Raw genomic sequence first — 13790 nt, forward strand, 5'->3', positions numbered from 1 at the left:
GATTTTTGGAGCTTGTGTGTACTCTGTTCGTCTGCTCATGCAGGTAAGCAGCAGGGCAATAGGTTTTTAGTCATGATAAATATGCATGTCATTGTCAAGCTATAGTGATGCAATAATGAATATCCTTTCTTACAATCTTTATCTAATGATTTAAGCTTCAACGTATTTCCTTTAGCTTGAGCTAATTTATTTGCATGAGGAAATTTACACGGCTTCTACTCTGAATGTTTAGTGTGTCCAAAAATTGCATGCTCCTATGTAAGATGGACGCAGACAGTAGCTTCAACCTAGAAATCCGGATTGTTGCTCCCAATGCGCGTGGTCGGTGGTACTCGTTGGACATGGTTGTGGATGCTGACCGGACTAACTTCAGAGATTTGTTTGGGTCCGTTGTCGACAAGTGTCCTCCCACGCACGGTGATGTAGCTCGAATGTTTTATTTGTGTCTGGACAGTAAGCTCCATGTTGAAGCCTGCAAAGACCAAGACTTGGTTGAAATGTTTGCCAAAAACAAGGCTTCGAAGTGCTGCTACTTGACATTTGCATATACTAGCCCAACTAGTGAGCCTCAGCTTCCTGATTGGGAGTTTGGTGATAATGCCCACTCTGTTCAAGCCCCAGTCACCCCTTTAGTCCACTGTCCTAGCATAGCTGAACCAAGCAAAAACACCCAGAGTGTGTCTGTAGTGCCTGAACATGAATCACTTGAAAACCCAAATCCATCCTATGAGCATGTGGGTGTTGATGATGAAGGATTGTATCTCGACCTTGGTCCTGATTATCTCGAACCTTCCAATCCTCATAAGCCAAGACAACCTGCTACCCCTGAGGCCTCTGAATCAGATACTGATGAAGAGTCTGATGTTGATGATCATGATGATGAGAAAGATTATGAAATAGAGGATGTAGATGATATTGTTAAAGATAAACAGCCTGAACAAATGCCTGATGCTAACTATGACAAGAAGGACCCTCCTATGGCAGTAGGCACTATGTATTCAGACATTAATGCTTTTAAATTGGCTGTAGCTACTCATGCTGTGAGACGTGAGATCCATTATGACATTGAGGCTAGTGACACAGGGAGGTTTAGGGAAAGCTGCAGTTTCAAGGAAGAATTGGGCTGTCGGTGGAGAATTCATGCATCAACTACTAAGGATGGGCGTACTGTAAAGGTATTTTGTTTTACCAAATGTACATTCATTTATTTATTTTGGGCCTAATGATTGTAAGGACTGTTTCTTTTTTTTAGGTGAAGAAGAATCCATTTGGCCATGACTGTCAGAGTGCTAGGAGGACTGGAGTCTGTATAGGAGTCACACAGTTTTGGGTGTGTCATCAAGTGATTGATTGGCTGAAGGAAGATGGGACTCTAGGTGCCAAAGAACTGCAGAAGAAGTTGAATGCTGAATTTGGGATCTGGGTGCCCTACAGGAGAGTGTACAAAGGTAAAAACCTTGCCATGGATAAGCTGTATGGGCCTTGGGACAAAAGCTTTGATAACCTATTTATACTTAAGGCTCAGTTAGAGGAAAGCAGTCCTGGTACTTTTTTTTGTCATTGATCACCACACCATCAACAACAAGATAAGGTTTAATAGGCTGTTTTTTGCATTGAAGGCTTCTGTTGATGGTTTTTTAGAGGTTGCAGACCATATCTTGCAATAGATAGTACATTTTTAACTGGGAGGTTTAGGGGCCAGTTGTGCATTGCTTGTGCAGTAGATGGGCACAACTGGATGTTTCCAGTAGCAGTTGGTGTCATTGATTCAGAGACTAATGAGAATTAGGTGTGGTTCATGGAGAGGCTGAAGGAAGCAATAGGCAACCCAGATGGACTTACTTTCAGTACAGATTGTGGACAGGCAGTGATGCATGGAGTTAGTGAGGTTTTTTCAGGATGTGAACATAGAGAGTGTATGTATCATCTAGTACAAAATTTCAAGAAGAGATACAGTGGAAAGATTTTTGATGATCATTTATGGGCAGCTGCATATTCATGGAGCCCATACATGTTTAATAAACACTATCAGGCAATGGCTCAAGCCAAACCAGAGGCTATGGTATATCTCCAAGAGACTCACAAGAAAAAGTGGACTAGGAGCCAGTTCTTCACTAGTTTAAAGGTGGACTATGTCACTAATAACTTGGCTGAGTCCTTCAATAATTGGATAAAGCCTAAGAAAGGGAAGCACCTGGATGACTTGATGGACACCATTAGACAGAAGATATTGATCAAGTGGAATCATAGGAAGAGGGTGGCAAGGACATTTGAAGGCAAGATTTTACCTCATATTGTGAAGAAGCTAAGAGAAGACAGTTTCAACCTTGACATAGAAGTGATCACAAGCTCACTTGAAGGTGTTGCAGAAGTTTGTGCTAAGGGGGGCAGTTCATTTAGGTTTGTGGTTGACTTAGGTAATAGAACATGTTCATGCAATGCTTGGCAAGGGTCAGGAATACCCTGCAAACATGCTATTGCGTACATCACTTCAATTCCTGGAGCAAAACTAGAAGACCATGTAGATGAGTACTTTTCTATCTAGAAATTCAAAGAAGCTTATGCAGGCTCTGTCCCATGTATTCCTGACAAGTCCATGTGGCCCAAAGCCACACATGGGTTCTTCATGCACCCTCCATTGCTTAAGTCAACAGCAGGAAGAAGGAAAAATAGGATGAAAGAGGCTCTAGAGGGAGAAAGTGGGAATAAGAAGAAGAAACATGAGTGTCCCATATGCCATGAATTGGGGCATCACTGGTACACTTGCAAGAATGGAGATCCAGCAGACATAGCTGCAATGGAGGCAGAAAGGTAATCAAATACATCTACATAAATGAAACTATCATTTAACTGAACTACATTTTCTATTAATAATTGTCTTTTGTAGAGGTCTCCCAAAGAAAAGGCAGAAGAAATCAGCTAGTACCAATACAGAGACTAGCCTTGTGGTGGCCACTCCATCAATAGGGATGGTATTCCCACACAATGAGGCAGTGGCCAATGCTACAGAAAAGAAGAGGAAGAGCAAATCATCTTCTTCAACAACTTCCAAGAAAAAGAAGGCATCAGCTAGCACTACACCATCAACAACTCCAAACACCCTATCTGGCAGGTATGTTTTCCTATAGTTCTGCAATTTTCCATTGTAATGAAGCTTGTTCTAATAACTGGTATTTGATAGTAATAGGTCTGGAACTGGTTCCAATGAACTAGTCTCCCTCCAGGCATCAACTGCAACAGTGCAGACACGACCATTGGAGGTTGTTCTGCCCCAGAGTTCACCAAGGAAGAAGATAGCAGTGAAGAAGAAGCTGACACCTAAGAAGCCTCCCCTTGTACCAGCAAGCCTAGCCAGTCCAGCTTCAAATACCAGGAGCAAGAAGGTAATGCTAGAATGAAAGATGTCTGCCTGATTGTTGTGTGGGGATGTCTTTTGGCCTCATTTGCTTTTGTGGCTGTTTTGCTAAAGCTGTGCCTGGTGCCTGCTTTTGGATGAGTAGTACATGAGCTACTGCTGTTTGCTGTGCCTGCTGGCATCATTTCATTTTGGCTTGACTAGAAATTAATGTCTGGATGAAGCACTTATGTGCCTGCTGTAATGTTGGTGACATGTTGAAAACTTTAGCTAATGCGTTGAAAACCAGTGACCAAATGTTGGTCTATGAACCATATTATTATTATATATTGTGTTAAATATTATTATTATATATTGTGTTCATTTCTTGTGTTGGCATCACGTACATACTTCAGTTTTTTTGGCATTAAAAAAAGGTGCACATTAATTCATATGTTCATGCATCACGTACATACTCTAGTTTTTTTTGCACCAACCCAACTACCCAGCTCGGCCATGGAGTGGCACAGAAGGACAATGGTGATTTTGATCCACCTCTATGGCCTCAGGGCAAGCAGGTCTTTTCTCCATGCCGTTTCCCTCCGTTAGAGTGCAAAGTGGATGGAATGGCCTGGGATACAAGAAAGTTTAGGTGGATGGCGCATGGGTGCGGCCCAACTTTTTAGTGGCATGTGGGAAACGACCATCTTTTATAATGGTACAGAGGTAAAAGTCTCTTCCCCAATCCCCTCTGCATCGCGTCTCCTCCCCGGCGTTTCACAGGCCGTTCGCCTCGCCGTCGCTACCCCAGAGCCGACGGCCTTAGAGGAGCCTCGCCGTGCGGGCGGTTCGCCTAGCCGCCACTACCCCCCTAAGCCGACGGCCTTAGAGGAGCCATGGCGTGATGAAGCTATCGTTTGCTGGCAGGTTCTCCGAACTCTGAAGACTTGGTAAGTGTATTTGGTCATTGCTTAGTTGTTCCCCGATTGATGTTGATTGCTGATCTACCGATGTGTTCACGGGCGTTGTGTGCGGTGGGGTTGGGGGTGGGCGACCTGGTACGGGATTTAGAGGTCCAAGGAACTGGGGGGTGGGTGTCGATGTCGTGCTGCCAGCTCTTCCAGGTGGCCGCGGCGTTGACTAGGGCGGCCGATGTCGAGACTGGGAGCACGACCTTGGTGAGGAGCTCAACCGGGATGGAGTCTAATGGGTGGTGGCATTGCTCATGAGCTCCGCTTTTCCGCCGGTGGCGTCGACATCCTAGAGAGAAATCTGATTTGGATCTCAAATGTGCGCCAAATGTGTGTGCTAGCTTTTTATGTGATGTGCAGTCCAATGAAAGGTTGTTTGCACTGTTGTCGACGTGTGCTAGCTTAGCAGCTGTGATGTTCCTCCTTGCTTTTTTTATTTGGACTGAATCATCCTATGTTATTTACTAGAGTCACTACATAATCATGTGTTTTATGTAGTTTTAACATATGAATTTTTTTACATTATAGGATTAAGATTCAACAGTCTCCATCCTTTTTCTACCTCCAACCTCCATAGATCACATATCATAATTTTTTTCTATGGAAGGACAAATCACAGATCCGTCGTCGCCGCCGCCACCGCCACCGCCACCTGGCGCGGGCGCGGGGCGAGCTCACTGGTCGCCGTCGCTGGCGCCGGTGGTCACCGGTGAGAAAGAGAGGGAGAGAGATAAAAAAAATCTATGTTTTTTTTTCTAAAACACATGTGTGTTGTATAGCATTTCTGTATTTACAATGCTTTTTTTTGATATATGGATTGTGCACAATGGGAGTGAGGCTTGTATTATTCACTCCCTTGTCTGTTCCTTCCCTTTAAATTGGTGTTACTTGTTTGTTTTTTTGTTCTTATTTTCTATAACATTAAGTATTTCTGCTGTGCAACTAAATGTGACAATGGGAGGAGTACTAGTTATCTGTTTATTTGCATCCTTTTGATAGTCTTTGGTAGTGTATTTTTTCTTTGTTTGTAGAATCTGTTGCAAACTCAGTTTGGGCTTGATTTATTCTTTATTAGGATAACCTTTTGTTTGATGTGTAGGCTGTTAGTCCCAACTATTTTTGAATAGGTTTTTTAGTGTCAACTGTTTAGGATTGAGCTTTGCTGTATGTGTACTGTCTTTTTTTTTTGAGTCATCTTTACATATGAAACCTGTCTTCAAAAGCTGGCCGGCCAGCCAGCCACGTCACGGGCTATTCATGGCCGTTCGATCTGGCGCGTGGATGGCCTAGATCGGCCGAGCCACTGTCATTTTCTGAAAAACCCCTTTGACTTTTTGAAAATCAACACGTGTTCCAAAGGCCCTCTCAGTATATTTTACAAAAAACACCTTAGATTATTTCGAAATCAACCCGCAGTCCAGATCGGATGGGCGTCGAGTTTTTTTTGCAAAAAAGATCTTCTCTTTATCGAAAATCAACCCACGCTCCAGAGACCCTTTCAGCAATTTTTTCGAAAACCTCCTTAGATTTTTCTCAAATCAACATACAACCTACCTCACATCTTTTACAACGACCCCAACTAGGGTGCTGGCTTCTTGTGGCGTCTGCCATTTTTCATGTTGCCAGCCATCTACGTTGCACTGATTTATGTGGACTTGAGACTGTTCATACCGTCTGCACCCTTCGCTGCCTAGGAGGTATCTTCAATCGGTCTGTTCGCTGGTTGGTTTCTGGGCTGGTTTGAACTGATTGGTGCTAATTTATTGTGAAAAAAAAATATTATTGGCTGGCTGGTTTGGACTGGCCGAAACCAACAAGCGGGCTGAATGGTGCTTTCACGTGGACTGCCACGGCTTCCACGTTTATCGATTCCTTCGTTGTGTTATATTGCCAGGCGTGGATGGTGCTGGCCTCTGCCTACCTTCTCGTCCACCTAATGGCCACGACAGTTGCCTTTTGGAGTTGATCTGAAATTCTAACGACTAGTATTATGCAGTGCATCCATAATATCATATGTTTTAGTAAGAATTTTTTCACATAAACTTTTACCTATATTTTTTAGGGATAAATAAAATTATACCTTCATGATGATAAAGTCTCGAAAATACATAAAAATCATAAACTACATCTAAATTCTTATTGCCATTGGTCTAATTGAAAGCGAAGGCGTGGCAAAGCCGTCCCCGCGTTTCTAGTGTCATTGATTAGTCTAGTTATTCCCATCATACCAAACCATTCTGTCTAAAACCTAATTATATGGTAAACTGCCCCAATTTTAATTAGTTTTCATTTATATTAAATTATAGACTAGATAAATTTCATGGTGTTTGGCGCTCTGTTTAGGTTTATTATTCCTTTCCACTCTCGCCCTTTGGTGTTTTTATTGTTGTGAGGTCATGCTGCAGCTTTGACCAGCCCTGACCACCTCTATGTACTAGTTAGTTGCTTGGGGTGGGTTGGTTGAGTGGACGACACCCGGCTTAGCTAGGCGGACGCTGCGGACCCTCACAGCTGACATCAAAAGCGTCGAGGACCGTGTCAAGGCGCTCAAATCTTTAGACATGGGGTCGGCGCTGCGAGTCCTGACGTTAATCTAATACTCCCTCCGTTTCATTGAGTTTGTCGTTCGGGAACCAAGATTGTGAGAGGGGCATGGTTTTCCAACGACAAACTCAATGGGACGGAGGGAGTACGTCTATGCATAGAAGAAAATCTTACGTGGTCAGTATCTCAACGGTAAAATACATGGCTCTGAGCTGAGCTTGACGTTATAGATCTGGGCCTGGCCAAGAGAAGAGAAAGAGGTGGGCCCCCGAACACATGGGACGTTCTCGGGCGGGAGAGCAGGCACGTGCGGCACGCGTGCGCGCACAACGCTAGACCTTTTTTTTTTCGCACAGCCTAGACAGCCTAGACGGCGCACAGCCTATATTTTTATTATTGTTAATATGCATGCCAAATGGCGGAGCACAGCAGCTAAGTGCTTGTTTAGTTTTCAAAAAGTTTTTTCAAAAAGTGCTACAGTAGTCATTACATCGAATCTTGCGATACGTGCATGGAGCATTAAATGTAGACGAAAAAAACTAATTATATAGTTTGGTTGGAAATTATGAGACGAACGTTTTAAACCTAATTAGTCCATAATTAAATAATAATTATTAAATAAAAACAAAAGTACTACAATAGTTAAACTCCCAAAATTCATGAACTAAACACAGCTTAAGGATCAAAAGGTGCCGACGACAGCAGGGAAGCTAAGCTTAGAGCTAGCCAGGGCTACAAGCTGCTCACACTGTAGCTGGCCTGTCGCAGCACCTACACATATACAGTACAAGCTGTGTAGGTTATTAGCCAGCCGATAGTTCTCGTAAACGATCGTAAATTTCTAGTTAGAAATAGTGTTTTTCTCTCATATCAAACCAGTCAGTAGTAAATAATCCACATCGTTTATGCTTCTCGAACAGGTTAAGTACTCGTAGCAGCCTGCAACGGCATTTTCAGGTTAGGGGCCGGGGTCTATGTCTATATGGTACTGCGAGGCGTATGTGGGCCTTGTTTAGATAGAGGTTATGAATTAGTATTTGGCATTGTAGTATTTTCGTTTGTATTTAATAATTATTGTTCAATTATAGTCTAACTAGGCTCAAAAGTTTCGTCTCGTAATTTACAATTAAATTATGTAATTAGTTATTTTTTTATCTACATTTAATACTCCATGCATATATCTAAAGATTTAATATGATAGAGAGAGTAAAAAAACTTATAATCTAAAGAAGGCCGTAGAAGCGAGATAACAGTTTGAAGAACAGTTTAACGCAGCCCGACGAGTAAGCAGAGACAGACGGATCTAGCAGCAGCAGCGCCCATGCTTTACCCCCTCGTTTAGGCGGCGGCAGATTAACTGTAGGTATAGTAACATTTTGTTTTTATTTGGTAATAATTGTTCAATCGTTGACTAATTAGGTTCAAAACGTTCGGCTCACAAAGTACAACTAAACTATGTAATTAGTTTTTAATTTCGTCAATATTTAATACTCTATATACCGTAAGTTTGATGTGACGAAGAATCTTCTTTTTTCATAATGTAAAAGCTGGAAATTTGATGGAACCCTTAATTCAAAAGCTTTGTCTGCGGAGTCCGCCGCTTTGTCTTGGGCCCTGTTTAGTTGCACCTTAAAATATTAATTTTTTTAAGATTTTTCGTAACATCGAATCTTTGGAAGAGCATTAAATATAAATAAAAAATAAAACAATTACACCGTTTAGACGAAATTCATGAGATGAATCTTTTAAGCCTAATTAGATTATGATTAAACACTAATTATCAAATAACAACGAAAATACTAACGTTTTGAAAAAAAAAAATTGGCATCCAAACGGTGCCTTGCATCCATGCGAAACACTGTGCTATCATAAATTATCATAAATGCTCGTTCTCCCTCTGGCAGGCCCTCCGCTGGCTCCTTCGCTGCAAAGCAAAGCTCCTGCGGTGCAGAGGGCAGACTACAGAAGCGATTGTAGTGGTGCCCCACCTCACCTACCTTCCGTATGCTGCCGAGGCCGGACCCAACCCAACCGGTCAAAAAGTGAGGCATGGCAACCTGCCTCCGGTAGCCTGTTTCAGGGTGGCCCCTGTACCTTGGCCAGTTGCCCTCGAAGGGGCCGTGCCCCCGAGCCCAGGGCGTTCGGCTGGCCTTGTCGCTAGTGTATCATAAGATGGGGACCAAATACCGAGCCCAAGAAATCATGCACTCGAATAAATACTATTATGCAATCTTAGATCTATTTTTTTCCATCTTCAACAACAGGTATGCTCGTAGGTATTTTTACCATAAATAAACTCTTTTGTTTTTTTTTAATTTTTTTTCTGTCTTATGCTTCCAAATGTTTTGGCATAACAGGCTGTTTGCTTGGGCTACTACTGTTGTACACGTGTAAAGCCGGGAGGGAGCTCGCAGCTGCCTAGTGCCTACAGGAACGGGAAGAGACAGATATGCATGGCAGGCGCCCCGCGATCACACAGGCACCGAGGTCAGAGGATGTGGCCGGAGCCAGCAGTCGCATGCTGTGCTGTGCTGCCCCCTACGGCATACTCCGTAGGCGCCTAGCAGGTCTGCGGCGCTGCATGCCTGGAAGAGCGGTACTGCATCCAGTGAAAGGCTCGTGCTTGTGTCTGCTGCTACATGTATAGTACTCTACAGTAGACCGGAGAGAATACTGCAGCTAGACGCCGGCTAGGCCTGAGTTGACTGCACTCTGGCGCTGCCGTCCCGTCCGCCGATGCCAGCAGCGTGCCTCTGGCCTCTGACGTCTGACGACGGAGATGACTCAGGGCACACCTCGCCTGTATATGCCTCCGAACTCGGGCCTTGTTTAGACGAAGTATTTTCACTCTTTCTCCGTCACATCAAATCTTTGATACATATATAGAGTATTAAATATAGATAAAAAAATAATTAATTACATAGTTTAATGGTAAATTACGAGACAAATCTTTTGAGCCTAGTTAGGTTATGATTGGACAATAATTGTTAAATACAAACGAAAGTGCTAAAGTGCCAAATACTGATTCTTAACACCAATCTAAACAAAGACTCAGCGCTGTTCGGCGCCATGTATTCTGACGTGGATGTACGGATCATGTCATCTTTACTTATTACTGTACACGACCAAACACCTCGATGTCAAAATTTGTGGCGTCGAGAAGTGTTACTTCGGCGCCACGAGTCCTGCCGCCGACCTCCAAAGTCTAAAGATGAGTTTAAGCCGTAAAATTTCTTAAAAAAAAAGGTCAAATCATAAAAAATTAGGTAAAATAGATGCCATGCAGACTTAACAAGTGGATGATGGAAAAAATCATATTTCTGGTGTTTCTATTTAATTATCGTCTTCTAGCCAACACAAGATGTTGGACATAAAATTTTAGAAATTATCCCGTGCAGAAGTAGGAGTCACAGATCTCCAGCTATAATTTCTAAAAAGCAAGTCGGTGCACGTATGGTCCCTGCGTTTCCGAACTAGAAAAAGCACGTGCCCTAATGACGTGCATCAAGATACATGCACGTTAGGAGAATATTGTCTCTCTGCTGATGTGCACGTATCGTGATGTATATATAGTGGTTCACAACACAAGAGAACATGCCCATGAGGGCAGAAAAACTGCCTTTTTATCGCTATCTTCGGGTCCAAATTGGACACGAACACATATCATACACGGTACGGTATAAATGTAGCTGCATAAGTATGCAACAATCGATCCTCTCGCGTTATTCGACGACGACAAGAAAGGATGGCCATGGAAGCTGCTACTAGTGATTTTCTGAGCCAGCTGCCCAGCGACGTCCACATCTCCGGAGAAGATGAACCTCCGTGATTGAAATAATTTATAGCTACAATTTCATGGTTCAATTATGATAAATTTTTATGATGAGCTAATTATTGTATGATTAAACTATAGTAAAATTTCATACTCATTAGGTCATGTATAGCCTAGTTATGAATTTATTTATATTTAACAAGCATAAACCTAAATAAAATTTATAACTAAGTTATATATGATCCAATGAGTATAAAATTTTTAGTACAGTTTATATACAATGATTAGCCCACCATAAAAAGTATCTGGACCATAGATTCTGCAGTTATGAATTGTTTCATTCAATTACAGAAAAGCATAGATCTAAAGCCACATCAAAAACTTTTCAAAGATTCAGCCGAACTAAATAAAAAAGAAAAAGAGAAAACCGCCTTCAAAACTGCTTATAACATGGGCATAGAGCTAAGATGAACGGTTTTAAATGTTGAGGGGTGTTTTGCCTGGTTTTAGAGTTAAGGAGAAAAAACGGATTTTTGTGAAAGTTGAGGGAGGTAATGTAAATTTTTTCCTAGTCTCCCGCACATGAATAGCATCCGGTCTGATGGGCCGAACGGCCCACCAGGGTGGATACATTCCAGCCCCTGCAACCGTACACACAGTCCACTTGAAGGCCTTGTTTGGCAACGGGCCAACGGAGGCACTTGCTAGGTTTGAGGTTTTGCGTTCCCCAGAAGAACACGCAAGAGAGATAGCTGCATGCGTATCACAATTTTTTTTGGGGGGTTGCTACTAGCCAGTGCTGCAGGAGCTGCATGCCTGCATCTCATTCTGACATTCTCGTCTTGGCAAAATCATCCTGCCCACTTGCAGTTGCAGCTCGTGTCAAGCCTTCTTCAGTGTGCGAGTTTCTCTTAATTCTAGCTAGCATCTACAAGTGACAGTAACTCGCAACCGGTCGATTTTTTTTAATAATATGTTTTAATGAATAATTACAAATTTAGAAGTTGTTATAGGCAAAAATTTAAGATATAGCATCCTGTCGGCATCTCATGAGCCGACAGGTCAACGTGGCGCTGACGTGGCAACCGACGCCCGCTGCGACAGGCGCCGTCGGCGCCGATAGGGCACGTATCGCCTGCTCGATGGCCGATGAGTACAGTCGGCCCGTGGCCGGCCGACAGAGCTGTGTCGGCATTCTAACAGCCGACCAGTAGCTAGCCCTGGGCAAATTTTATCGAGAACCGAACCGAAGAACCGAGGAACCGAACCGAATTTATCGAGAACCGAAATCTCGGTTTCCTGTTCGGTTCCCATTTCCTAAGAACCGAAATTTGTTCGATTAATTCGGTTCCTCCGCTCGGTTAACCGAACTGCCCGCGGAACCGAACTCCCGCCTCCCGATGACCCGGAGTCCCGACACCCCCTGCGATGGCCGACCTCCCGCGACCGAACTAACAGAAACTCCCGCGACCTCCCGCGACCGAACCATGTTACCGACCGAAGCCGAAGTTGTTCGGTTAGTTCGGTTCGGAACCGGAACCGAACCGAACTAACCGAAGCTGAACTTCGTCGCTACCGATTTTTTGAAAGAACCGATCGGTACCGACTTTCCTTGAAACCGAAGAACCGAGGAACCAAGAATTCAGTTTGGTTCGGTTCGGTAGTACCGAATGCCCAGGGCTACCAGTAGCTGCTCTCGAATTCTCGTCTTGGGAAAATCCTGCCCACATGTAGCTGCTCTCGAACCTTCTTCGGTGTGTTCTCTGAAGTCAAGGATCTAGAAGACACAGTAAATGACAACCTGTCTACTGTTCAACTCATGAAATTCAATCTGCGAGTGTTGTTCCTGTTCGAATTTGCCACACTCACATGATCCACCTGAATTTGTCACGTATGCGTAACATATTCACATGCGAGTCTACAGTAATAGTCGCTTGTAATTGTTTAGGCCGTGCGTTGGTTGGTTTCTGGGCTGATAAGTCCGGCTAGTGCTGATTTGTTATGAGAGGAAAACACTGTTGGCTGGCTGATAAGCCCTGGCTAAAACTAAGAAGCATGACCGTGTGTGTACATAGAACTAGACGCTGCTTGCAATTGAAATTGAGGCACTTGGTCTGAACTCTGAACCTTCGTCGTGCTCAGAGTCAGAGGTGACTTTTACATGAAGGCATCAAACTTCTCATCATCCCAAAGAAGAAGCGCTTGATCTGCCAACACGGTTATGTTTGTTGCAACCGTAACCGACATGAAAACAGCGTCTGAATTCTGAAACTGCTGCATTCGTGTGCATGCCGTATTGCTTCAGAGACTTGAGCGAGCTGGTGAGGATATGCCACCGTCGCCGGTTTGTGCATTCCACAATTTTGAAAATGGAGATTTCAGTCTAGCCAACTTTTATACTATTGTTCCACCCGTTCTTGTCATCCTGCTTACTACCCTGGCATGATTAGCACCTTCTATTTTGTTCTCTTCTGTAATGGGAGCTGCATCTCCATCCATTTTGTGGCTTCGTTCGCTGGTCTGAAACTTGGCTGAAAAACACTGTTCCGGCTGGTTTGTTGTGAGAGAAAAACATTGTTCGGCTGGTTTGGTAAACAGTAACTTGAGAGGGGAAGCAGTCGGCTGGCTGGTCTGGTTCAAACCAGAGAAAAACAACTTGACACATTTGGCCCAACAAGTTTGCTCTCTCAAGTCTCCAGTATGTTTCATTTCTCTGACTTCTAGAAGACAGGAATTTGCAACCAATCAGCTATCTCATCCTCAGTTTTTTTCCCTTTTCCTTGCCAAACAAGCAAACAACTTGCAGTACTTTCTAGTAGTAACCAGATCCTTGGAAGTTGAAATTACTGAGCTTGATCACTATCAGCAGAAACATCTATCGATCAGTCGATTTTTCATAGGTGCCACAAGCTATGTCAGAAGATCCTCCATAAAATCTGAGAAGACCGAGATGTGATGACGCTACGAATCGAAAGTAAACCGTGTTGTCATCTTCTGAATTTGTCACATATGATCCCCGTGAAAGGTTTAGAAGAGTTGGATATCCTGGTCAATTCCAGAATCCGTGGGGAGCAGATCAACTTGTGTTGCAGGAAAAGGGCAGAAAAGATCTGCACCAGCATGACCTGCACATTATTACAACTTGGAACACACGTTCCTGAAAGAAACT

At 43.4% G+C, this 13790-nt stretch overlaps 1 protein-coding gene across 1 annotated transcript; it reads left to right on the forward strand.

The window, feature by feature from the left end:
• The first annotated feature begins 341 nt into the window (after positions 1 to 341).
• Positions 342 to 1789, forward strand: LOC136469376 (uncharacterized). Its single transcript, XM_066467590.1, has 3 exons — positions 342 to 1175; positions 1253 to 1473; positions 1642 to 1789. Exons 1-3 carry the CDS (start codon positions 342 to 344, stop codon positions 1787 to 1789), a joined length of 1203 nt encoding a protein of 400 aa, XP_066323687.1.
• Positions 1790 to 13790: the final 12001 nt, after the last annotated feature.

The sequence above is a fragment of the Miscanthus floridulus genome, chromosome 8 (assembly GCF_019320115.1).
Source record: "Miscanthus floridulus cultivar M001 chromosome 8, ASM1932011v1, whole genome shotgun sequence".
NCBI classification, from domain to species: Eukaryota; Viridiplantae; Streptophyta; class Magnoliopsida; order Poales; family Poaceae; genus Miscanthus; species Miscanthus floridulus.

Excerpts from the sequence above, each read along its gene's own strand:
- LOC136469376 (XM_066467590.1), top strand. The coding sequence starts at position 342 with ATGGTTGTGGATGCTGACCGGACTAACTTCAGAGATTTGTTTGGGTCC. Across the intron at positions 1,176-1,252 it reads AGGATGGGCGTACTGTAAAG|GTGAAGAAGAATCCATTTGG; the intron begins GTATTTTGTTTT and ends TCTTTTTTTTAG. Across the intron at positions 1,474-1,641 it reads AACCTTGCCATGGATAAGCT|AGGTTGCAGACCATATCTTG; the intron begins GTATGGGCCTTG and ends ATGGTTTTTTAG.